The sequence below is a fragment of the Pseudovirgaria hyperparasitica genome, assembly GCF_010093815.1.
Source record: "Pseudovirgaria hyperparasitica strain CBS 121739 unplaced genomic scaffold EJ05scaffold_1, whole genome shotgun sequence".
Lineage (NCBI taxonomy): Eukaryota > Fungi > Ascomycota > Dothideomycetes > Acrospermales > Acrospermaceae > Pseudovirgaria > Pseudovirgaria hyperparasitica.
The window spans coordinates 2,006,099-2,030,121 of record NW_022985549.1 but is presented as its reverse complement, the minus strand read 5'-3'; the positions used below and the strand labels follow the sequence as shown (position 1 = coordinate 2,030,121).

Sequence of the window (24,023 nt, the reverse complement as noted above, 5' to 3'; positions counted from 1 at the left end):
TTTTGGTAATGCCTCAAGATTTCGAATTCATACCACTCTATTCATCTTGATATGTGGAGAGCTCTCTTTTAATATTCGGCCTACGCAAATACATCTCGACGATCGAACGCGAATTCCAACCCCTATAAATCAGATCTTTCTCCAAAATACGAGACCTAGGACAATTCAGAACTTCACTGAGAGACACCGGCTTGTTTAGGGCTACTATCAGCAGCATCACAGGATCATCGGTTAGGAAAAGTCTAAATATCACTCCTGACGTCAAATTATAGTAAGAAATTTACTGATCGCCACTTCCAGCAGTTCCACTGTGCCTGAGCGTCGGCAGACTCATATCACACCACACCAAACATCTCACAACAGTCACCTACCGCATTGCTGACGCAGAACGAGTGCAACTACGTCTGTAGGAACGACGCAGAGCAAGTCGACAAATGAGCGATGAGGCACGCTGAACGGGATAGAGCGTTCGCAGAAGAAGGCATTGAGGCTAGGAGGGATGTATATGAGCAATGGGGCAGGCGAAGACGAGATATGAGGGGAAGGGAGTGACTCTATTGTAGGCTTTCTATGAGCACGAGGAGAGATTTTCCTGATCGGATACTACTATTTACAATCATTTTCGAGTAAAAACTTGCGAATAGAAATGAACTAGCCCTATTCAGAACTGAAACATTGTTAATAATTAGTGATGGTGTGTCTTTAAGCAATAGTGACACATCAGGGGACCTGTGTCTCGGGTTCCCGCACAACATAATTCGATTGATAAGACCTGACCTTTGATTTCCTAAGCTGGATTTTCCCTTGACCCATATTACAACATACTTCTTGACCTCGCCACGCACATGAGTCTCTGGAGCCTCTTATCGTAGCTTGATATACCCCTGAAAACTTTAGACCCTTTTTAGAAGCTATCCTCAAGACTTGCAAGATGGATGAGCTCCTGTCCCAATTTCCTATGCCACCACAGTCCATCCGTGTTGCGCCTCCTATTCCACCAAGCTTATCGAAAATCTCTGGAAATGGCGTTGGAAATAATGATCCGGCCACCACTAGTCACTCGACTCCACCATCTACCCCATCGCTGCCTTCGACTGCTGCAGTCGTCGAAAGTACCCTACTCGAGCAGTTCAGTTCGAAACACGAAGATGTCCCATTGGAGGTTTTCTTCCAGTTCTGTTACGGCCCACTTGATGGGCTAGCTGGTGAGGGTGCGAGATCACGCCATGGTATGTTTCTATGTTGATAGGATTGTCTCATGCACAAGATCTCAAGCTTACACTCACTTAGACGTTCTTGAACATTTATACCAACAGAGAAGCACCGGCAGTGGCTGGGAACAGCAATATCGCCTTGACATCGAGCGACTAACGAAGAAAGCTCTCATCATAGCTCTGAGCCTCCAACACCGCAAGATCCGAAAATACTTGAAGGACAAAGCGTTGTCTGCAAACGACACTCCCGACCCTCAAGTTATACTCATAAGTCGTACTCGCATTCTTTACAACGCCGAGCATGTCGTCGGCCTCGATGATACCTCTCCTATCTTCGTGGAGCTCGCGAGGCCGCACATTAGTGCAATGATCTTCGAGCTGTCCCTCAAGGACCGACATACAGTCAAGATGTTTGCCGGTCCGGATACATCTGCTCACCTGCTTTCCGAAGTGTTTTCAGGAGTTACTGATAAGCCAATCACCATATTCCCTGGTAGTGCACCTTCAGAGCGCGTGTACGCCGAGATGAACGCCAACGACGAGCTCCCTCTGCTCTGCCGCACCTTCGCAAATCTGGGCTATCCGTTCGAGTCGATCCATCAGATGATCTGGCTGGAGGCCACCGCGCTCATCAGTAAGTCTTTGACCTTCCTGAAATCTCCTGTATCATTGTATACACACTATCTCATCCCCCTCCTTACCCCCTATCATGACGTCCTCTATAGATTATAGCACCCTTATCGCCTTCCGCAACATCCTCGTTTCATATACCCAGCAGAGCCTCCTCCGCATTCTCTTCTCTCCTCAAACGTAATAGACCGCTAAGCTTCCTCTCCTCTGCAGAAGCCCTCGCAACCGCCCTCGCCATCCCAATCTCCGCCCTCCATCTCTCCAAATCGGCCAACCTCCCATGGGCACTCTCTGCATAGGTCTCCATGCGCGGCTTCGCCTCACCACCACTCGCCTCATTGACGATCCTGTGCCTCCTGCGCTCACTGCTGTACGAACAGATGTGCGAGGACGAGGATGAGGGTCCAGTAGAGGCGCTACTGCAACAGTGGAAGGACGTGCTATTCTGGTTCCGGGGCTGTGTGTTAGACAGAAAGAATAAAGCTGGGGAGAAAGATAACGAGGAGGAAGAGGCTCATTGGGTAGTGGTGAGGAATAGGGGGGTGTGGTTGGGGCGTGGGTTGATGGACGGGAGGTGAGGAAGTTCAATGGGGATTGAGGGGTCAGAGGTTGGATTGTGATGAGTGTCAAAAGAGACGTTGGATGAGGCTGAGGCCTTCTGCTGTTGAAGGTAACAGGAAAATTTTCGGATAGATGTTTCCTGCGCAAGAGCAGCTGTGTGTTATATAGCAAAGATATCATTGTCCATGATAGACATGTTACTTGCGACACATGACTCCTTTTTCGTGGTTTTATCTGCATATTAACAAAGAACTATCGCAATTGACGGCACACAGAAGCCCGGTGATAGAACATTCAAGGGGGTGTTAGCACCAATAACATTGCCATAGACACTATATGTTATTCCACTTTAGGAACAGTAGAACATGTATAAGAGTATTGAAGATAGCTGAACCTCTATAGCAATTAAATGGTTTTTCAAAGTCCCTCTCTATTTTATAATTAGAAAAGCAATAAGTTCGAACGAGCTTCTAGAATCAAGATATTTAGGTAGATGGTCGTGTCTCTGAAATGAGACCCTACAAACGTCTACATCCTCTTTAGTCATTTATTTCCTTGTAGCCAATATAGAAAATAGAAGCTCTTAACCTAGTAGTACACTACAATAATTGTATCTGTTTAGCAGTACTAGAACACAATAAGTGCCATAGATATAACAAGTATATAGGTAATAGAAGCCTGAAAGAATTTCTTCATGGCACCGAGATACCAGCCTTATGTCTATCTAATAATAGTCAACACCTAGAGAAGCTATAGATATGTATATCTTATAGCCATTAGGACATCTAGTTCATCCATTCGTGAGGTAGACTGAAGAAGATGTCTCTTATCATAGTATGATCGGATTACTCCTGTGTTGGGAGGCGGCTTCTACTTCCAATGTCGTAGCATCTTCTGGTACTAAGGAGCTATATACTTGGATTTCAATATATCTAACGACACTTCTTCTGGTTATTTTGTTCTAGATCTCAATATGTCCCTCTCACTACTGGTTCTTATCCATACTGACACGGCTAGAGCTGAAATTAGGAGCTACCAAGTTCAAGCAAATATTGAAATATGTCATCATGGTGTTGAAGTCATTGTACTCAAAATTTATTGTCATGATTGATTCATATACTCATGTCAAGCATTCAGCTTATATATGCAAAACCCCCGTTAGCTCTAACTGCGGTGATCATGACGACCATCATATCATTAATCGACATCACGATCTACTTGAGACTCATAAAGTACTTCAACATGGCGGGGTAATTGGGAGTCCCAAGTCCACTGACTGGGTCCCAGCCCTTGCTCGCACTGAATCCCTGCGTGTTACATCCAGGGTTGGTGCCGTTTGTTATATCGTGCAGCACCTCAGGGTGCGCATACAGAGCGGGATTGATGAACCCCACAGTATTCTTGCCAACAGCAATACGTTCCTCATTGATGCGGTTGACGACGGCCGCGAAGACAGGAGCTGAGGCGGAAGTACCGCCAATCAGAGTGGGAAGACCATTGAGTATGATAACTACATTGTCACCAACGGCGCTGATATCTGGGTAGCCACGGCCAGCCACGTTGTAGATGCCACCGTTAGTAACGGTCTCTGGCGGGTTGTTGGTGCCAGAGGTGCTGTAGGTCTTGTAGGGAGGCGTATGCTGGGTCAAGTACGTGTTGACAGCATCCTTTTGGTATGCGGGCTGAGGGTAGATGTTTGAAAAGCCACCGCCGGATGGGAAGCGGGTGGTGGAAATCTCCTCGTCCTTCTTCACGTCAGCACCAGCTGGAAGATAAGTAGACCCGGCCGCTGTGATGTACGGGCAACTTTACATTGTTAGCTACATAGTCGATTGGTCTAGTATCGAAACTCACCTGGCAGGGAAATCCGGATTGAATACCTCTCCGTTCCCGAGACAGCCATCATCATTACCGTCATCAGTTGATCGAGCCGCAACTCCAGAATCACCGGAAGCGATGACTGTAGTTACTCCTTGCATACCGAGTTTCATGAACTCACTGCACTGACGCTGTTGGTAGTTGGTTGGTAGATCATCCTCTTGCTCGCCATAGGAGATGGAGATGACATGGGTTGGCTTGTAGACACCGCACTGGAGCTTGCCTTGGTAGCCGAGGGGATTGGGGTTTGGATACACGGGGTCAATGTTGGAATTGCCGGTCAGTCCAAAGGCGGTGTAGTTGCAGTAAGATCCATCAATAGCGTCTAAGAACGTATTCAGGAAGCCACCTCCACCTTCCAGGCCCGAGGCGTAGAATATGTCGTCGGTTTGGAAGAGTACACTGTTCTGGGGATAGATGATAGGATAAGATATCTGGAAGTCCAAATTGGACTCGCCACCTGCAACAGCCATAGGAGCGAAACCACCGTCAATGCCTCGCAGGATTGGCTGCGTGAGAAGAGGGATATTTGGTGCGAACGTAGCGAAGAATTCGACGAGGTCGGTTTCGGAATAGTAGTCACCTTCCTCGAAGATACCGAGCTCGTTACCCTTGGCAGCCTTTGTAGCCTTGGTGATGTTGTACATAGTTGCAATACACTCAGGGGTGACCATAGAGTCACACATTGAAAGTGGGTTGCTGCTGTTCAGGCTGCTGAGCGACTCCTTCAGGACTTCGCCAATGACGGGCGTACCGAATTTAGACTGTCCGTTTGTGCGGAACCCACGCTTCTCCACGTCACGCTTGCGGGCATTCAAGTCCCGACCACTGGAGGCTTTACCACCAGCAAGGAGCTTGAGACCGAGAGTGACGTAGTCGACATGCTCACGGATGTGAGATGGAAGATGGTACTCGTCACAAGCAACGGTCTTAGCACCAGTCTTCTTGTGTTCATAGTTGTAGTACTTTGTCTTCAGAAGTTTCTCAGCCTCTTTGACATCGAGATCCATCTGCATCCACTGCTTGTTGATAGATTGGGAGATGCGATTCTTGGCGATACCAGCCTCGACCAGCCATTCACGCACAGCATCCACAGTGTCTTGAGATGGAGCGAAGATCTCGATGACCTCGTCTGCAGAGTAGATCTGACCGTAGCGCTCAGAATCAGGATGAGAGCTGATTACTATGTCAGCGTGGGATTATGATTGATAGAAGTAGAAATGCAATTACATCTCATGGAGAAGTCTATCACCCTCTCCGTTGAGAATGTTTCTTTGGGTAAGGCCGATACGCATTGGCAGCGTGGCAGTACTGTCAACCTCCGAAAGCTTGACCCATCTTCTCAAAGGACCGTTACGTTTCTCGTGTACTTCATACTGAGAAGGTGTTGTGAGAGTAAGGGCAGACCCCACAAGGGCACTCAATAGAGCCAACTGCTTGAATCGCATTGTGTAAATCTTTAGGAAAGCAGCACCTGTACGTTGTTTGGACCCACGGACTGAACAAGCACGCCATTATTTATATAGCATTAAGTCTGACCCGAGGCAGACGATCATCATGGATGGTATCGCTATGCTTTCGAGCTAAGGATACTTTTGTATACTAGTCACGGCAGTTTCGATGGTTAGTTTCTTGCAAGGGCAGCCATAATGCGGGGAACTATAAGTAGCATGTAGATCGTACCAAAATGAGTGTGTCTAGTGAAGTGAAAAACAACACTAGAGCGAAGATAAGCATGAACAAGCTCGCCGTGGCTTGTTGTTCAAGGGCGGAAGCCAAACTCCACCGGGCAGGAGGAGAATATTACCTGCCGAGGTCTCTTTTCAAGCTTCTTTAGTCTACTTCCAAGACCAAACAAGACCACTCCAAGATAAGCTTAATTTACGCCCTCGGTGTTACTTTCCACTCCAAGGTTGGGCCAATCGAGTTGGGCTCCCCACTGTTATCTGCTTTCTCATTAGTATTCGCGGTGTCTCATTTGCGGGGCAGCACAATGGATCTTTATCGTCGTAATCATCTCGGGCACAGACATCTCCGTGGAAATCACCGGAAGAGGCAGTATTCCGTCTACCTTCCAATGCAATTCTAGTGAAGCTTATTGGGCTCACGGAGCGGCACCAGAATATGTGGTGTAGATAAGGCCTAGTAATTAGATCTTGGTACAGATTTTACCCGCCTTAAATTCATGTACCTACCTCCGCAGCTATATGCCTCTGAGCTCATTGACAACAGCCATCTGCTCATCCCAGGTTATTTATGATAGACTACGTACCTACGAATAGAAACTAGATTTGAGGTTATGATCTGTGAATCAAATTTCTCCCTCAATGAATGTCTGTGAAACTAAGCCCTGCTAACGGATCTGTCATTGAGGGGAGGATCAACGAAGCGTTATGTCGTCTTTCAATATTGACCTTGTCAGGCTTACAAGGATACGGAAAGTGTCGATTGGGAGTCTAATGCATAAGTTTACACTTGTAACTCAGCTCCACCAATACAGGCTCGGAACAGAAAACCAGAAAGCTAGCGAATACTACTAGTCCAGTCTGTGATTGAGGCATTGACTCTAAGTCATTGTTTAGACTAGGATTTGGGTAGAGCATCTTGAATAGGGTGCGTATATCGCTGATAGTCTTGCATTTCTATACTCTTCAGACCCAACGCATCAAGGCACACTAGATATACCTTTGTTAGATATCTTTATTTACCCACTCTCTTTTAAATGCTTGTCGAGGTATCGTACACGTAACATAGTATCCATTTTAGGATCTGTTGTCTAATTATAACTATGCTCCCGATAAGGACTATTCGGTCACTGCGCTAAGATATGTACAATCGCTGAGTTAAGACGAACCAAATATAAACCGCCAACATTAAAAGGAAAAGGGTATCATCGTCTATTCACCGCTTTCTATAGTTCAAAGATCCTCTGACTGTCCAGCAGTCCATTTTTTAACATTGCTGTAGCTCTTGTGAGGGATAATCGCCTCACGCTTAGCGACAGTAGCACGCCGTTGTATAGTTTTAGTGCTCGTATCAAGTTCGTGACAGCCCTCGATAGGGTTGTTTTCGCACAGTGGATGCAGCGTTTTTGTCTCCATATCACAGAAGAAACCATTTGCCACAAAGTCCGGTCCCCAACTTGTTTTGGAATTGCAGAGTTCAGATGCATCATGCCCTGGCACATGCGAAACGACTAACCGGTCCTTCATCCAGCGCTTCCGCGGAGGCACGCCTCGAGGCTTGAGGCTCTTCGCGATTGCCACACCATCACGTTTCGTTTCTATGTTGCCACCAGAGGGTCCAGCAGGGCGACCGGGTATCTCATCATGATTTCCATATATCGCTGCGTCGCAGACAATACCGTCCAGCTTAGTCTTCGGCACGGAGGAGTTGCTGTAAGCCAAGACGTTGAATTTCATAGATTTGCTGACAATATCGTTCGTATGATCACCGTCGAGCCAGGTGCAGCGAGGTATAAAAAGGCCGTCTTTACAGTCATCGCAGCGTCCTGCAACTTCGTATTGGTGAAACCACGACTGGCCGCATGCAGCGCCTATTGAGCCATGTCAAACACTGGCTCCTACTGCACAACGAAAACATACATACCTATGTCGCCATTCCACGCTCCATCTGAATCAGAGCCATCTTTTTGCGTGACTCCAATCCACGCAATGCAAACAGCGTCATTCCCAGCCTTGACATTAACATAATTAGCGAGCTCACCCCAGACGGGTGACTCGATTGAGAAGTCATGGTAGTCTGCAGCACCTATATTCGATCCTTTTGCCGTGCCTCGCCGCTCGTCAAGTGCGTTGTATGTCCAAACACCATCTATACGCCCACCGAATGCTTCGCCTTCTCTTGGTTCCCCTCCCACTTTTATCCGGATAACAGGGCCGTGTGGACCCTCACGGGCGAGCTTACTGCGGTGGAAGTTCACCAAGCTCAACGAGCTGGAGGTCAGACTAACACTGCTGGAGGTAAGACTGTATCCGAGGGATGCTATACTCGCCGGTGCCATTCCAGCGAAGGGCGCCAACCCAGCGAGGAAGGCCATAATGAAGAATTGCTCAAGAGTATTGACAGGTCAAACGCGGAATCAGCTCAGTGATGCTACAAAGGCTCAGTCCGAGGAATGTATATGATGTGACTGTCTTAAGATGACCGACAAAAATTTGGCCATCTGTTTCACTTATGTACATAGCACTCTCGCGTAAAGTCTGTGCTGAAGATCTCGGACAGATCGCACTTATCACAATCGTTCCGTTGACCACATGGAAGACTTGTGACTTGAAATTCATTTTGCGGCACGTAGGTTACACACGCACACGAGGCAGAAGGACTGGTTGACGATTCAACGTGGGTGAGATCTGGACGATGGGGCAGGTGACATGCCAGTCTTTCAGGGATCTTACGATCCACATCGAGTCATGCTTTCCCTTCTTCCCATGTCAATTTGCACACACGAGGTCGAGAAGCTCTTCTGGATTGGCTACCGAGTCATAGGAGCCGAAGAGCCGCATGAATGACGAGAGACTTCCAGAAAATCTCCAGGGAGCACTCGCTGCGGTATTTACGTACAAGTATCCCATCATTTGAATAGGAAGTGCACATAAATCCTTCAAAATCCTACCATGAATTGGAATGGCTTCGCCTGTGGCAAGTTTGGATTCCAGTAAGGTAACCCAAATTTTGACTACAAATACCAAATGGAACATGAAAGCGTATTAAGAACGTACCGCCCAAAAGGATGGGAAGAAGAAGAGATAGTCGGCCCGAATGAATAAAAGCGCTAGAATAAAGTCTGCAGTTGGAACGGGCCACGGTCCATAAATAGGTCTTCGGAAATTTTCGGAAAACTAGCATCGTATCAACTCTACCTAGTAAAAATCTCTGCAGATAAACCCATCAAGACGGTGTCGAACTCTCTCATACACATGGTGAACAAAGGTCGGGAGGCTCAACCTTCCAATTCGCTCATGGTGACACACGTATCTCCGGAGGTGCCTAATCCAGGTCTAGTGTGTATGGATGAGAGGCTAGGCTACAATAGGTATTAGCACAGGGTCTGATCAAACAAAAAGTGTTCGCTTTCAAGATTTCAGGCGAGTCATGACAGACCTAAGGATAGAGGCTAGGGCCAGGAACGTGATGGATACCAGACTCCATGCAACTATACAGCATGTACCTTATCTATTTTCTAATCTAATATGACTATACTTCCGATTATTCCGAACCGCACACACGGTCATGCTCCCAAAACCAGGGAAGAGCCCAAACACGCCGAAGGGATGGAGGCCGATCGCCCTCCTCTCCTGCCTTGGCAAGGTACTAGAAGCCACGATTACTAAGAAGATAAGCATAGTAGCATAGGTACACGGCCTTCTCCTAGTAAACTAGAAGGCGAAGGTAGGAAGCTCCCTAATCATAGCTATTTAACACATCCTCAAGGTTATCTAGACTATATAGAAATAAGGACGAGTCGTCACGCTACTCTCCCTAGATATAGTAGGGGCGTTTAATAAGGTAAACCATATAAGACTCATCTATAACCTCCGGATGAGGCGAATACCTAAGTGGATTATACGATTTATATAGTCCTTCCTCGCGTAAAGGACTACTTAAATATATATCCCCGGATACCGAAGCGAATATAAGGAGACGGCATGCGGTATCCCGTAAGGGAGCACTATCTCCCCGATCCTCTTCCTCTTCTTTATAGTAGACCTCCTTTAGGGAATAGAATATATAGAGGTAGTCGGATACGCGGACGATATATACCTCCTCGCGGTCGATAGTAGTACTAGTAGAATATATACACGACTCGAACGAGACCACGAGAAATGCGTCTAGTGGGTAAAGCGCTACGGAGTAAAATTCGTATCTAAAAAATACTAGCTTATATACTTTATTAACCGCTATAGAGGATAGGCTACTAGGGAGAGGGCACGTCGCCCCTAAATCGATGCCTTTATAGAACTACTAGTATAGAGTATACGAGCACTCGGCGTCATGATCGATAATAAGCTAAAATAGGGACTATAGATGGTATACGCCGTCTCTAGAGCCCTCTAGGTAGAAACCGCTATATGCCGGATTACGGTATCCACGTGGGGAATAGCCCAGGATAAGGCGAGATAGCTATACGTCTCCCTAGCACGCCTAGTCTTTATATACGGACACGAGTACTAGTATACGGCCCTTATATAAGCTCGGCGGGTAAAGCTTAAGTCTATATAAAACCGTATACTCCGCCTTATCTCCGGCGTATATAAAGCTACTAATATAACGCTCCTCTAACGCGAGATAAACGTAACGAGTATATAGGACTTCTACTAGATATAGAGACTTATATACTTTACTAAATAATAAGTATAAGAACGTGGAGGAGATAGGGTATATACCTTCGCTATACTACGTACACGTATCCGCGCGTATTACTAGGCCCTCCCTACTATAGAATAAACTTAAGTATAATATAAATACTATATAGAGGCGGACTCGAGCTAGACCGTGTAGGAGGTTTAAAATAACCCGGATACTATCCCGAGCTAATAGAGCCCTAAGGAGCTTAGCCGCGTCATGCGGTTATAGATCTAGGATAAATAGAGGGAGGTACTTAAAGCCTAGTAGGCCTCCTAATAGGATAGGTATCTAGAATAGATCTAAGGGCCTTAGAAGGAACTAAGTAAATAGATGTATAAAGGGCTAACGAAGGCCTAAGTATCTATACTCCTCTAAGCCCGAATAGGCGCTATAGGTCTCCTATATTACCTCTACTAGAGAGGCGTCCTAGATATATCTCTCTAGTGCGAGGACTACGGCCGGAGAGATATAATACGCTACTACCTCGCGACGTGCTCTAGCCTCTATACCCTAAGATAAGCCCTCGTCCGTATGACGAGGACCTCCGATATCACGTAATAGCTTAATAAGTACCCTAAGGACGTCGCCCGATAGATGCTCGTACACCTTCCTCTCCCCTAGTTCTAGTGGACCCGTATATATATACTAGAAGAAGCCCGATATATGCCGGAAGAACCCCGGTATACGTCGGAAGAACCCCGGGAGAACCGCGATTATTAGTTAAGGGTAGCCCTTGACTAATAATCTCCGCACCTACATGTGCTGCCTAAGGGCAAACTATTATAATATAGGCTATAGGCCCATGGGTAGCCCCTAGGGCTATATATATATAAAGAACGAGAGGATAGATAGAGCGTAGTTATGGATATAAGGGAGTTTTTCCTATTCGTAGGTTTCTTCTTATATAGTAGCTTAGACTAGAGGAGGCATGCGCCTATAGAGTGGTACTCTACCTAGTTTACCAATATTATTATTATTATTATACTTCCGATTATCTTTGTATAAGCTTTATTTAAGTTTGTGTCCTAATTTACGTATAAGCCGTAGTTATACGGGTCTCAAGGATATCTTGATAAGTCCTAAAAGCATATAGGCCAAGGTCTAAGGATAAAGTCTATACCCTTAGTCGAAGAAGAATCCAGGAACACGTTCTAAGCACTGATACGAATAAATATAAGAACTTTAGTGACATTACCATGATTAGTAGAAGCGAGAATGGTTAGCTCGACGCTTTCAAGAAAGAAGGAAGTGGAAATGGATTCAAGCTTTGCAAGAATCCTGATTAGGCCAATGGACACATATGGAAAACAAGTGGGTGGTGCTAAGACAATTGACCTTACTACAGGTTTGAAGGGTGACTACGAACCATTATCCCCCAAGCCGGCGCAAGCTGCCCATCGGGAAGGTTTACAGCGAAGTCAGTAGGCGAAGGATTTGTGCAAGGTAATACTTATCTTGACATCTCTCACTCGCGGGATATGGGCCAGTCAAAGCAATAGTGCGTAAAGACGAGTTTGCACTGACTCTGTATAGTGGAGACTTTGAATAGTGGAGACTTTAATGTGAAACGAGTGATGACCATCCAAAGAACCTGAATAGTCATGCACTCTTACTTACGTGCAAGCTTTATCTAGAGTATGAACTAGATGTAATATCGTACATCAATGACGTGTAGCCGTCAGGGGGCATTTACTCTTCATCGTTGCCGTAGCACAAGTCTATCTTTAGGTGTTGACCTCATAAGAGCGTTTCAACTTTTCGGCCGGCTAGTATGAGGTGTCCTACGGCTCTACCCATGAGGAGCGAGACGTCGGCCTATCATCGATATAGATATTGTTAGGCCGCGCTAAAGCTGTGACAATCTCCAGGTAGTATTAATCGTCCGGCTATGAGGTCGATACACACAAGCAATTCGGTCTTAGAGTCTTTCCAAGGACACAAGTTTATCTAACAGGCCATCATTGCATAGGCCTCTCTGCGCTAGGACGTTTCCGAAATCATTGGACAATTTAGTAGCTCGGTGAATGTATGATCCATGGTTGGCACGCACCCTAAGTAATCAATATTCATCTAATCTCGACCACTGCTATTGTATGCTAGCCCTATATAAATGCTCCACTTAGTGAGTTCGAGAGAGATAGCCAGATAGTTGACGTAGGCACTGTGCTTTCTACAACTAAGATAAGAACGAGGCTAAGCCGCTGAAGCTGAAACAAGTCTGGCACAAAATTGCCACATTTTGTTTGTACTCAGCGGTAGTATCCACAATGTAGGAACATGTTAGGGAATACCAGTGGTTTGTTGGCCACACAGGGCTACGGAAACATAAATTCTAATCACTTACAATTCAGTCCTATTTGCCTCTAAAAGAGAGTAGTAAGTGTCTGCACGATGGTCTGCATTGTAATTCTGCTATATGTGTCAGCAGTCGTATACGAACACAGTTCCAAGCATAGGATCATAACTTGGGCTGCTCATGCACAGCCAAATCGTCCCTTGACAACTCTGCCAAGCTCGTCCTCCCCAGATTCCCTAGCTGGTTGTCTGTGTCGGCCTTGATGCACCGCAGTACATGCTCAACACCGGCTTGTCCGCCCATCGCCAAACCATACATATATGGCCTCCCAATCAGAACTGCTTTTGCACCAAGCGCGATCGCCTTCAGGACATCACTGCCCGTCCGAATCCCACTATCGAAAAGCACCGTTAAGCCAGATTGCTTCACACGATCATCAGCCCCGATTTCAGCCAGAGCATCCAGACTTGCAATAGCCCCGTCAAGCTGCCTTCCTCCATGGTTGCTGACGATGATGCCGGCCATACCGTAGTCGATAGCTCTGTGCGCATCCTCTATCGTCTGGATCCCCTTCAGCACAATCGGCCCATCCCAGTGCTTCTTCAGAATCTCCAGATGCTTCCATTCGCGATACGTCGCGCTATGCACCACATCCATCCACGCCCTACTCTTTTGAATCGATCTCGCATTGGCAAGTACTTTCAAACCCTGAACAACACTTCCCGGCCTCTTGACCAAATCATACAGTTCCCCCAATTTCTCAGCAATAGTCCGTTTATCCATCGCCTGCTGCTCCTCAAATACCGCATTGAACACGGGATCCGAAAACCCAATCTGACAACCCTCACCCAGTAAGAACGGCAAATACCCCTCGTCCAGATCCGTCGGCCGCCAGGCCAAATTCATGGTGTCGAGCGTGACAACGAGCGCCTTGAACCCCGCGGCCTTTGCACGACGGAGCAGACTCGCAGTCACATCGTCGTACTGCGGCCGCGGCCAGTACAGCTGGAACCACCGGAGCCCATCACCATTCGCATCCGCGACTTGCTCAATCGTCCGCGTGCCCGCCGTACTCAGCACCATGGGCACACCCGTCGCCCTGCAAGCGCGCGCCGTCGCTTCCTCGGCGTCCTTGTGCATGATACTCTGTACGCCTACGGGGCCGACCATGATCGGACTACTCAGTCTCTCGCCGAACAACTCAACGCTGACGTCGCGGCGCGTGGCGTTGACGAGCATACGTGGCTTGAGCCGGTAGCGGTCGAAGGCATCGGTGTTGGCCTTGTGCGTCTTTCCAGAGCCGGCGGCGCCGTATACGTAGCCGAAGTTCGGCTTTGGGACTTTCGTACGGGCTTGAGCCTCCCATTCCGAAGGTTTCGTGGAGAGCGCGGGCCGTCTGAAATGGGAGTAGATGTCACGTTGGTATGATGAAGGTGCGGCCGGGTCAGGGATATCGTAAGTGGGGCGTTTTTCGAGATCCCATTTTTGTGACATCTTGATCTTGAACGGTTAAAAACTGTGCGTAAAAGTTGATGAGTGAACTGATGGTGAGTGTGACATGCGAGGATCTGTGATGTTGATATTGTTACGTGTGATGTGATTAACAGTGGGGCATCACGCAGGACCTCGGTTGAGTATTAGTGATATTTGACCTCAAAGCATCGATTTGATTGCCGTCTTGACACCATCAGGAATATGTTGAGTCTTACCTAAGAGCTCGATGTCATGCTGGAAATATCCTCATGCAAATCTTCATGGTCTCGGAATCATTGGTTCGACCGAGCATAGTCTGTACAGAAACCGACAGTAGTGGGTACGGATGGAGATCATTGATATAGCTACGTGATGCGTTGATTTCTCATTAAAAGGGTATTCTCCATATGCCCTCACCCATCCATCATGCTTCACGTGATCAATAAAAGATGCGAGACTATAGGTGTTGCGGTTTCCGGATCCTGATGCGCCTGTACTGTGTCGTCCTATGTCCTTGCGTGTAGCCTGCCACGCTTACCCATCGTTGCGCTACGTTAAGATCTCTCCAGCTTAACACCATGAAGAAGAAACAAGAAGTATGCGCTCCAAACTTATGTTTACTAGGAAATTCGTTACGAAGAGGTCGCCGTCTGAGAGTATTGATCGGCGACCTCGGCCCCATCTGATGGGACTAAAGTGCTTTCGTCATCAGCATCGTCCGTGAAAGTCATTGTATCTGAATTTGGGCTTTCCGGGGCTGTTGACGGTTTCTCGTCCACTCCTTGCCGCCGACAGAGGGGACAGGAATTGCGACCATTAAGAAGCCACTAAAAAGGTGTCAGTGTAGATCATAGCGTAGCAATATCCTACTTACGTGATCAATACATTCACGGTGGAAGAAGTGACCGCATTGACTTAGTTTTCGAGCTTGTTCACCGACTTCGAACTCACTCAGACACACAAGACAACGCTGATCTTGCGCAATGGTTATGATTTCTGGCGAAGAGGCTTCTTTTAATTCGTCCTCTAGTTTCCCGGACAAGACATTGTTATCCTCTGTCGACGCTGTTTCACCTGTGACATTTTGCGTTTGAGGCACCGGCTCTGGCACAGCTATGATGGTACCATCCTCGCCGGCAATGATCGCGAATAAACCCGGTGCAGATGCTACATCAGCTTCCGATGCCACGGGAGGCTTTGCTGGGCCAAGCAGGGCCGAAAGCAGAACCATGTCTTCGTACGTAGGTGAATCAGTGAAAAGACTGGGAGTTGTGACTATAGGATGATTCTCCGGATAGCTGCCACCAAGGACGTAAATAATCCAGCTTCTTGAACCCTCTCCGGGATTATGATCTGGCTCTACCACGCCATTTCGGCGCGATGCCCCTGAGCCAAATCTAGTGAAATCTGATTCGCTTAGCCTCCGTGTTCTAGGTGTTCGCTGTTGTGTAGGCTCCTCGGCCGTCGGCTCGAGGCCTCCAGCCGTTCGTCGAACGAAGCTATCGCGTCGTGATGAGGCAGCAGACGCCGCAGCGGAATGCGGGGCAGTGGAGGAACTACGGGTAGGAGTTGTCTCGCCAGACGATACTGCAGAAAGGGCAGAGCTTGCAGGAGTAGATGGTGGAGGTCGCGGGTGGTGTCTTTGATTGTCGTACGTAGTAGGAAAGCCACCCACAGATGCACGCCTTCTGTGACTGAATCTGGTTGTGGGAGCTGGTCGGTGGAGGAGCCCATCTATAGCATTCCCGCCACTATTGTTGAGCGTACTAGGGAAAGTCGAAAGAGCGTCGAGGAAAGGAGGAATATTGTCATCATGTGAAGCACCTGGACCAGGATTTACAGATCTGATGCCGACGATGATTATCGGTACCATCCTGCCCTCATCCTCCCCATTCGGTTCATCGGTGCTATTGCTTGACGGTCGATTGTCCAGCCTGCGATTGCCGCTGTTTGAAGGGAATCTGAACATCCTGAAGAAGTTGAGTGGGGCAGGCATACCGCCTTGATGATCACCATTGATGTTTTCCCCACGTAGAGCTGACGCAATTCGACCGTTTTCGAGGGCCTCGAGGAAGCCATCGAATGTACTGTCTTCATTATGGCCACCTAGATGTCTCGTGTTTGTGATCGATCGGTGATCCTCGCCCACCAACGACGCAGCAGTAGTCGCTGCTGCTACGGATAGAAGTCGTGAAAGGAAAGCGGCTTGGTCTTCTTCGCGTCTCAACGGTGATCGACGGCGTCGAGGTCGAAGGCTGGTCATACGATCAAAATAAGAACGCCTATCTTCCCGTCTGCGGCTTGAAGTGTTTTGTCGCCTCGTAAATAAAACATCGTCACGAGTCTGAAGAGAGTCGAAGTCCAGGTCTAAGCTGTCACCTAGCTGAAGTCGGGGTATATGGAAATGGGAGGGGCCGTCGGCGACGGAGTGTGGACGAGGTCGTAACCTCCGCGAAGGTGAGGGAGCAGCAGCAGAGTTTGGACGCGGCTGAGAAGGAGCTGAAATGGTATCGCGAGGAGCTGTGCGGCGAGGACGGTAGAGAGAAGCCAAAGAGGTCGAGACTCGATGTAACCTTGAGCGTCGATGGGACTCTTCTGGGCGAGAAGAACCTTGGCCCATGGTCAGGAAGCAAGCGCGAACGAGACAAAGAGGGTCGAGAAAGAAGTATCAATGAGAAGAATGGGGGTGTATGGACAAAGGATGGACGTCCATAGGGACAAAGGAACCGGTCGAGTCAGTGAAGAGGATGTTGAGGTGTGGTGTATGTAATGAATGAAGGGCAGCGCTTGATACAACAAGACAGGACAGGCACAGGCTACGACACACCGAACCCAGAGTCAGCGGAGTGGGTCAGTGTTCCGTTGATGAGAGAGAGAACCCAGTCCCAGTTCCAGGAGTAGTTTAGCGTTAATATAAAAGGCTTGCCGCGTGCTCTGAATTTTGAAACGGGGCTTGGGCGTCAAGCGCGGACGTTCCGTGGCGTTGGCGCCTCAGGCATCTAGGACCTTAATATCCATACACTTATTCCATCTGTCTGCTACAACTGTAGCCAGTGAACAGTCTTCTTTTTCTTCTTGTTCTTTTCCTTCTTCTCAATATTTCATTCATATCTACCTGCTCCATTACTCTGATAGATGGTAGCATGAGCAGCCGCTGCTCAGTGCCACAACAAACTTCCAAGCAGTGATAGGATTATCAAAGCATGACACCAAACAAATGTTACGTTGAGCCTCAACCTGTATTCGCATACATACCAGCAAATATCTCGGACTATACTGTGCCACCACGTTGAAGTCGACTATGAGTCATCTATTCACTTCCCCAACTTCAGGATTCGGCCATACATTATCTTTTCGAGCAAGCCTGTACCACAAGCCATCAAATGATAGGAAGCAAGATACCGCTGAAGACGATGATACAGATGACCTCGACGAGAGCAGGTTAGACGACGACAAGGACGAACATGAAGACCAGCAGCATAGAAACACGCACACACAACGCCAGAGTGTTTCTGCCCCATCTAGCAAAAAAGTCCTATCAACATTAGAAGAAGAACAATATCGAACCGCAGGCCTTCACACAAACGATGAGATTCCTCCTGCCCCTTTCCCGCATCGACCCGTTAGAAAGACTGCACCCAGAATCACTGATCCATACCTGCAGAAACAACTCGCAGGACTGAACCCCCCAATCTTTGTCCCAGGCAGAGCCAGCATCGCAGACTATGCTCGCCATAACGGCGAGAAGCTGTCCACGAATCTCAAATCTCGCCATATCGGCGTCCTCAACGCAGCCCTGCATAAATGCCTATCAGAAGGCGATTACTCACGTGCCAGTCGTATTTGGGCCCTTCTCCTCCGCAGCACTGTCAACAGCCGACCTTTCGACATCCGTAGAGACGAAAACTGGCGCATAGGCGCGGAGATCTTGTTACAGCTGCATCCTTACATCGATCCATTCGATGAAAAGTATTCCCACCATCAGAATGCGGGCGAGGACGACGAGGAAGACGAAGACAATGGCAAACCTCTTTTCAGCGAAGAAGGATACCGACAGGCGCGACAGTACTATGAACGCCTCATCATTCAGTATCCCATCGCGAAGGTCTCCTATGACATCAACGCCCGCCGTGTCAACGCACTGACGTTCTACCCTACTATGTTCTCACTGTGGATCACACAGATCGTGGATAACAGTAAACGTATGCGATACGAGTTCTTACGCTCAACCTCGATTTCTAATGAGTCTACGCCGATAGAGCACTCCGACTCTGAAATATCGAGTTCCGATAGTCATAGCCGTGAAATGAAGCGTGAAGAAAAGAAAAAGCGAGAATTCCAACGCATCAAGGATTCGGAGCTTGCAGATGTTCGTAAACTTGCAGAACGGCTCGACCAGCTAGTGTTCTCACCTCCCACAGATCGCGACGTTACGCTTCTGTATATTCGTGGCATGGTGCATGTCTGGATGGGAGACCTTCTACTCATTGAAGAACCGGATAGCGACGCCGAGGCAGCTATGCACAGCAATCATCTCCAGAGTGTCAAGCTCCGTAAAGATGAGATTGCAGATGCTGTGGCTCGTTTCAGGGAGGTGATAAAACTAGGAGGGATGAGGTATCCTCAGCTGGAGATACTGGAGGCTGAGATTGAGGAGCGTGATGTAGATGAGAGTATTTGAATGGCTCACTACTTGCTGTCTAAACCTGATCGCAGGTTGTAGGCCAATGACTGGAGGATTAATTTCATGACGAAGATATATTATATATTGTCTTGTGGAAGGCCCGATAGGCCATCTTTACATCGAAGAAAGAATTGTGGAATATGGAACACTGCCGACCAAGCTGTCCAGGCCATCTGCAGATTGTGTTTACACCAGACCGTAGAGCGGTCGCGGAAGCTGCTCCTGCACCGCAAAATCGTGCCCAGTCTGCATGTCAAATCCCACATAAGCCTCACGCCTGGCTGGATTTCCCGTCGTAACGCTCCAGGTTTTGAGCCCATAATAGCAGCCAATCTGATGTACAAGGTACCGACTACAATTATCGTTAGCACTCGACGCGACAGTCCTCAAAGACCAAACTCACCAAAACGCTGCCCCCTGATCATCTGCCGCACTCTGAAATAACAGATATTCCCTTTCCAAGCTCCGCCACGTTCGATCCTGCATTTCCCCATCCCTACCAACGAACACAACTTCGTCCTCTTCACTGTCCGTCACAGCTTCCTCGTCATTCTCCTGGCACTTCGCCACGAATCCCCTCACCTCGGTTTCCAGGTCTTGCAATAGCCCCCTGGCGCCCTTGCTCTTCTTCATCTTCTCTTTGAACTCCTTCGGGACGCGGCTTGCGCCCTCGGGGACGCCTTTAACAGCCTGTTTGTGCTGGCTTGTACTCTTCACCTTACGCTCTCTGCGCGCTGCCGCGTGCGCGGCGAGGCCATTGTCCCATAGAGGCGCGAGGTAGTATGGTACCGGCGTGCGATGCGTGGGCGGGCGCACTTCCCAGTCAGCGGACGTCGGAGGCACGCGGTAGGGGTTTCCAAGGAGGCGGTCTATAAAGCGCGCCGTCAGTAATCTCCTGATATACCTAGATGGCATATAATCGGATAAGGGAGATGAATGCAGCTTACCATTTTCCCACCTCCTTCTCCGCCGACTGCCCTCCTTCCCTTTCAGCAGGGCCTCGCGGCGCTCCATGCTATCACGGCGCTGTGGCTCGCGACGCCTGTACGTCGAGTCGACGCGTGCATCTTGAGGCGTGTCGAGGGGGATGTCGAGGGCGATGGAGGTGCCGCGGACAGCTGGGGACGGGCCATGGCGCTCGGCATGGTGCGAGATAGGTTGCGCGACGAAGGTCGGAGCGGAGAGGTTGAGGTTTGAGAGGGATGCTGCGGCTTGTTCGGTCCAGGCTTGGATGTCGAGGGCGACGCCGCCAGACGGCGGAGACGAGGGTGTGGTATGGATTGCCATGGTGAGGGTTCCTAGGTATAGCTTAGGGAGCTGCGTAATCGATAAGGCTTTGGGAAGCTGGGGAGGCGTGCAGACGGGTTTGTAGGTTGCAGGTTGAGTTGCAGATGTCGATTTGATCTATATGCCTGGAGACAAGGGGTGAATGGGGCTGAGATGACAGGATAAAGGGTGTGATCGGGACAGTGAATGATGAGTATAGGTAAGTCATGGCGCAAGCCTTTGATAGGGGATCAGCCAATGGGAATCAAGATGATCGCCACCTGCTTGAGCGACGCACGTGTAGTACGTACGTCCGATAGAAGTGTCGTCTAAGTCCATCATCACGATCAGCTTGTCTCTGATACCTATTCAATTCTGTTGCATGTATAGCTTTGCTGTAGCGAGACAACACCGTTCAGGCAGGATACCACACGAAGACTCGCCGTTCCGTATGAATAATATATCTATCCTGCATCCGACCAAAGCCGCTAAGCTCGCATGGCTGTCTGGCTTTTGTTAGACCTGAATGAGCTGTTATCTCCGAGAAACGGTATGCTTGTGTCCGATCCACCAGGTACAATGTAAGATCTAATTCCAGATGATTCCCATCCAGTTGTCAGCAAACACGGCTCGGAAATAGATTGTGCCCTCGGGATCCTAGAATTACTCCTTTGAGCCTAGACTCACCGCCTAGCGTGCCCGTCTAGCGTGTTGATTATGTGTTATGCTTTATGTATAGGCACACACACATATATATATATTCGAAAAACTGGCTATGTAGGACTTCTTCATCAGATCATAGCATCATTAAAGTAGCTAAATAATGGCTTCTTACCTGATTACCGGAACCTCTCGTGGCCTCGGCCTGGAGCTTGTCTCGCAACTAGCAGCTCGCCCCGTTGAAGACGTCCGCCTCATCATTGCAACAGCCCGGAATACCGAGGCTGGAGCACTACAGACACTGGCTACAGAGCATAAGCATCGTATCGAGTTGCTGTCTCTTGATGTTACTTCTCAGGAAAGTATTTCTGCGGCTGTCAAGCAAGTCGAGACTCTCCTCGGCGGTAAGGGTCTGGACGTCCTGGTCAACAATGCTGGAGTCTGCACCTACATTACCGGAGCCATTGATCAAATTTATGTCGTCAACCGTCTTCATTGTCAGGATCTTTTGAATCTAACGTCTTTGTAGGAACAACTTAGACGACGTATTCCGATCGAATGTGACCTCTGTGCACATGATGACAACATCATTCATCCCTCTTCTGAGAGAAGGAGATTCAAAGACTGTCGTCAATCTGTACGCATTCCTCCACATGATGTTAGTGAGCACCAAGTTAACCGACGCCCTAGTTCCACGACAGTCGGTACGTTTGGAATGCAAGATTATTTTGCCGCAGTTCCTTGTCCGGCCTACAAGATCACCAAAGCCGCACTGAACATGCTCACAGTCCAGTATGCACAGGACTATAAGAAGGAGGGCTTTACCATAATTGCATTGACACCCGGCGTAAGTGGGCGCCTGCATGCCCTGCTTCTTGTCTCAGATGCACCTTGACTGACATGCAAATGACAGTGGCTTCGCACAGATCTTGGCGGCGAATATGCCGACCTCAGCGTCCGACAAGGTGCGACAGGTTCCTTGGAAATCATCGAAAGGGCGCGCAAAGACCGTTCGATGACTGGAAAACTCTGGAATGTCAAAGTTGAGGGCTACGAAAATCCAGAACCGGGGAAACAGGTATATGATGGTGGCAATCCAGTATGGTAGTGTTGTCAAAGGCCATGACCAATTGGTATGGGAAAGATTTATCTTGGGGAACTAGACCACGAGATGGTATCATGATGGGTGATTGGTCTGGCGACCGTTTAACAGCGAGGAGCAGCACGAGGCGGTGCTAGAGCGATGACATTCCATCGCATTACTTCGTAGAATGACATAATAAAAATGAGATGATGTCTTCTCAATCCTCCGAAATTAACTCAGTAGAGAACGTCCACATGTCAGTCAGGCTTGTCTCCCGCAAGTATAGTTGAACAACAGTCGGTGTTCTCCTGATTACGTCCAATGCAGTAGCGTGCGTGTGATCGAAGTTTGTAAGTCATATCTTTGTTAACATGATTGAGCAATATTATAATGTGTAAATGGCTCTTCTTTCCGGTAGAAAGTTCTAGATTTACTTAGACAGATTCATAAGATCACGAATCACTGCAGTATAAGACTCTTTATCATCCATCCATTGTATAAAGTTTAGATGTTAAAGTTACCATTATTTAATTAGGCATTACAATACCTATTAATACACTCATAACATCTTGAGATCTGGAATTCAGTAGACGTGAGCACGCTAGTTCCAGAACTAGCGGCACGTCGCGAGGTCTTTTCAGCAATGTACACAAAATTGCGTGAAATTCAAGAACTTTTTATGGGTACCATCAAACTTGGGAGTGCAAGGTCTTATATACATTCCAGCTATTCGTTGGCCTGCCTTTGACTCCGGATTAATCTCTCTTTTTAGAAACATGTGACACGCGCAGTGGCCAGGTGCACTATATACCAAGCCAGTGTAATTCGACGAATGACCAAAGGAGCACCGTTCCATGATCGATGCGCGATATGCGCTCCGACCATCAAAGCTGTTGTTGAGGGCGACCAGAGTACATAAGAAGCAATCCTTCCATCGTTCCGAATATGGGCCGTTGTTATCTCATAGCATATAAAGTCGCTTATATTATCTGATTGCATAACATTGCCCTTCTGAGAGACGGACAATAGCACGACAACTTGCATACTTCACCATGCGTCTTCCAAACATACTTCTCACTATACTCGCTACTACGAGTGCAGTCGTTGCCGTGCACGTCTGCAAAGAAACAGACAGTAAGCAGGCTTCCAAATAACGGATCATTTCTCACCATCATAAAGGTTGCAGAAATAAAAATAGTTTCAGGAAAGGCATTGAGGGATACTACGACTTGGATAACGTTACGGTTGCACTGCATAGTGGATACATCACATGCTTTACACATGAAACTGCACTCAACCGGACCGACTTGGAAGCTGCGAAGGCTTCACAGATGAAAACCTGCGACGGGCACAACACATATAGTGGAGCTTGGCAGATGTCCATCAGTGGCAAAGCTAGGACTTATGTTTGTAACGTTGGCAGTGAACAGACATGCCACCCGGAGGACCTCAAAGTGATGCACAAGAAGCTGGATGAACATTGCAAAGATTTCCCCGGAGTTTTTAGTATCAAGAAGTGGCGTGTGCGATACGGCCGAAACAACCTTGGAAAATTGCAATGCCCTGGGAAAGCTACTGAGTTCGACGATATTCCAGGGAATATCTAATGAGAATAACCGTAGCTATCGAACAGACCTTTCCCAACATATCAGTCAAGACCAAGCAACCAAAACGATGAGTAGCCTTTCCATGATCAAACAGCCCTCCCTGCCATGACAATGAGAGTTTGACACCACAAAGCTATGCGGCCTAGCGAAGAGACCAGACCGAGGACGCAACTCTGCAATACCCGAGAGAGAAACAGGAATTGGATGTGAAGGAGGAGGTGGTGGGACGTGCTATTCAGGCCAGTCATGAAGTATAGCAGCGGCATATCGTGTATGGAGGACGGACCAGCCGGTTGGGCGA

General features: G+C 48.1%; 9 protein-coding genes across 9 annotated transcripts; 4 read left to right on the top strand and 5 right to left on the bottom strand.

Annotated features, from left to right (window-relative positions):
* Positions 1–931: 931 nt before the first annotated feature.
* EJ05DRAFT_481952 (uncharacterized protein) lies at positions 932–2,244 on the top strand (the record flags this gene model as incomplete). Its single annotated transcript, XM_033745126.1, has 4 exons — positions 932–1,229; positions 1,291–1,848; positions 1,940–2,024; positions 2,058–2,244. The coding sequence occupies 4 exons, from the start codon at positions 932–934 to the stop codon at positions 2,242–2,244; spliced, it is 1,128 nt and encodes a 375-aa protein (XP_033605563.1).
* A 1,313-nt stretch (positions 2,245–3,557) lies between these two features.
* On the bottom strand, positions 3,558–5,731 carry EJ05DRAFT_516548 (putative alkaline serine protease AorO; the record flags this gene model as incomplete). The annotated part of the gene is made up of 4 exons (XM_033748655.1): positions 3,558–4,211; positions 4,260–5,008; positions 5,081–5,459; positions 5,514–5,731. The coding sequence occupies 4 exons, from the start codon at positions 5,729–5,731 to the stop codon at positions 3,620–3,622; spliced, it is 1,938 nt and encodes a 645-aa protein (XP_033605562.1). The 3' UTR covers positions 3,558–3,619.
* A 1,470-nt stretch (positions 5,732–7,201) lies between these two features.
* On the bottom strand, positions 7,202–8,505 carry EJ05DRAFT_506744 (uncharacterized protein; the record flags this gene model as incomplete). Its single annotated transcript, XM_033747853.1, has 2 exons — positions 7,893–8,505; positions 7,202–7,839 (listed from the first exon to the last, which is right to left on the bottom strand). The coding sequence occupies exons 1-2, from the start codon at positions 8,341–8,343 to the stop codon at positions 7,202–7,204; spliced, it is 1,089 nt and encodes a 362-aa protein (XP_033605561.1). The 5' UTR covers positions 8,344–8,505.
* Positions 8,506–12,765: 4,260 nt separating this feature from the next.
* On the bottom strand, positions 12,766–14,761 carry EJ05DRAFT_472050 (L-lactate dehydrogenase). Its single transcript, XM_033743096.1, has 2 exons — positions 14,658–14,761; positions 12,766–14,573 (listed from the first exon to the last, which is right to left on the bottom strand). Exon 2 carries the CDS (start codon positions 14,440–14,442, stop codon positions 13,111–13,113), a length of 1,332 nt encoding a protein of 443 aa, XP_033605560.1. The 5' UTR covers positions 14,443–14,573; positions 14,658–14,761; the 3' UTR covers positions 12,766–13,110.
* On the bottom strand, positions 14,748–17,139 carry EJ05DRAFT_26070 (uncharacterized protein). Its single transcript, XM_033740261.1, has 2 exons — positions 15,296–17,139; positions 14,748–15,248 (listed from the first exon to the last, which is right to left on the bottom strand). Exons 1-2 carry the CDS (start codon positions 17,039–17,041, stop codon positions 15,054–15,056), a joined length of 1,941 nt encoding a protein of 646 aa, XP_033605559.1. The 5' UTR covers positions 17,042–17,139; the 3' UTR covers positions 14,748–15,053.
* A 243-nt stretch (positions 17,140–17,382) lies between these two features.
* EJ05DRAFT_26054 (uncharacterized protein) lies at positions 17,383–19,303 on the top strand. Its single transcript, XM_033740260.1, has one exon. The coding sequence runs from the start codon at positions 17,723–17,725 to the stop codon at positions 19,100–19,102; it is 1,380 nt and encodes a 459-aa protein (XP_033605558.1). The 5' UTR covers positions 17,383–17,722; the 3' UTR covers positions 19,103–19,303.
* On the bottom strand, positions 19,197–20,485 carry EJ05DRAFT_26045 (uncharacterized protein). The gene is made up of 3 exons (XM_033740257.1): positions 20,053–20,485; positions 19,509–19,974; positions 19,197–19,457 (listed from the first exon to the last, which is right to left on the bottom strand). Exons 1-3 carry the CDS (start codon positions 20,390–20,392, stop codon positions 19,292–19,294), a joined length of 972 nt encoding a protein of 323 aa, XP_033605557.1. The 5' UTR covers positions 20,393–20,485; the 3' UTR covers positions 19,197–19,291.
* A 632-nt stretch (positions 20,486–21,117) lies between these two features.
* EJ05DRAFT_472042 (NAD(P)-binding protein) lies at positions 21,118–22,343 on the top strand. Its single transcript, XM_033743095.1, has 4 exons — positions 21,118–21,505; positions 21,561–21,668; positions 21,722–21,878; positions 21,945–22,343. Exons 1-4 carry the CDS (start codon positions 21,195–21,197, stop codon positions 22,137–22,139), a joined length of 771 nt encoding a protein of 256 aa, XP_033605556.1. The 5' UTR covers positions 21,118–21,194; the 3' UTR covers positions 22,140–22,343.
* Positions 22,344–23,167: 824 nt separating this feature from the next.
* On the top strand, positions 23,168–23,722 carry EJ05DRAFT_495943 (uncharacterized protein; the record flags this gene model as incomplete). The annotated part of the gene is made up of 2 exons (XM_033746312.1): positions 23,168–23,249; positions 23,295–23,722. 2 exons carry the CDS (start codon positions 23,168–23,170, stop codon positions 23,720–23,722), a joined length of 510 nt encoding a protein of 169 aa, XP_033605555.1.
* Between the last annotated feature and the right edge of the window lie 301 nt (positions 23,723–24,023).

Coding starts and splice junctions, on each gene's coding strand:
- EJ05DRAFT_472050 (XM_033743096.1), bottom strand. CDS start 14,442: ATGTCACAAAAATGGGATCTCGAAAAACGCCCCACTTACGATATCCCT.
- EJ05DRAFT_26070 (XM_033740261.1), bottom strand. CDS start 17,041: ATGGGCCAAGGTTCTTCTCGCCCAGAAGAGTCCCATCGACGCTCAAGG. Junction 15,249..15,295: donor ACCGTGAATGTATTGATCAC/GTAAGTAGGATA, acceptor ACACCTTTTTAG/TGGCTTCTTAATGGTCGCAA.
- EJ05DRAFT_26054 (XM_033740260.1), top strand. CDS start 17,723: ATGAGTCATCTATTCACTTCCCCAACTTCAGGATTCGGCCATACATTA.
- EJ05DRAFT_26045 (XM_033740257.1), bottom strand. CDS start 20,392: ATGGCAATCCATACCACACCCTCGTCTCCGCCGTCTGGCGGCGTCGCC. Junction 19,975..20,052: donor GAGAAGGAGGTGGGAAAATG/GTAAGCTGCATT, acceptor CGCGCTTTATAG/ACCGCCTCCTTGGAAACCCC. Junction 19,458..19,508: donor GATCAGGGGGCAGCGTTTTG/GTGAGTTTGGTC, acceptor CGATAATTGTAG/TCGGTACCTTGTACATCAGA.
- EJ05DRAFT_472042 (XM_033743095.1), top strand. CDS start 21,195: ATGGCTTCTTACCTGATTACCGGAACCTCTCGTGGCCTCGGCCTGGAG. Junction 21,669..21,721: donor TCAAAGACTGTCGTCAATCT/GTACGCATTCCT, acceptor CCGACGCCCTAG/TTCCACGACAGTCGGTACGT. Junction 21,879..21,944: donor TAATTGCATTGACACCCGGC/GTAAGTGGGCGC, acceptor TGCAAATGACAG/TGGCTTCGCACAGATCTTGG.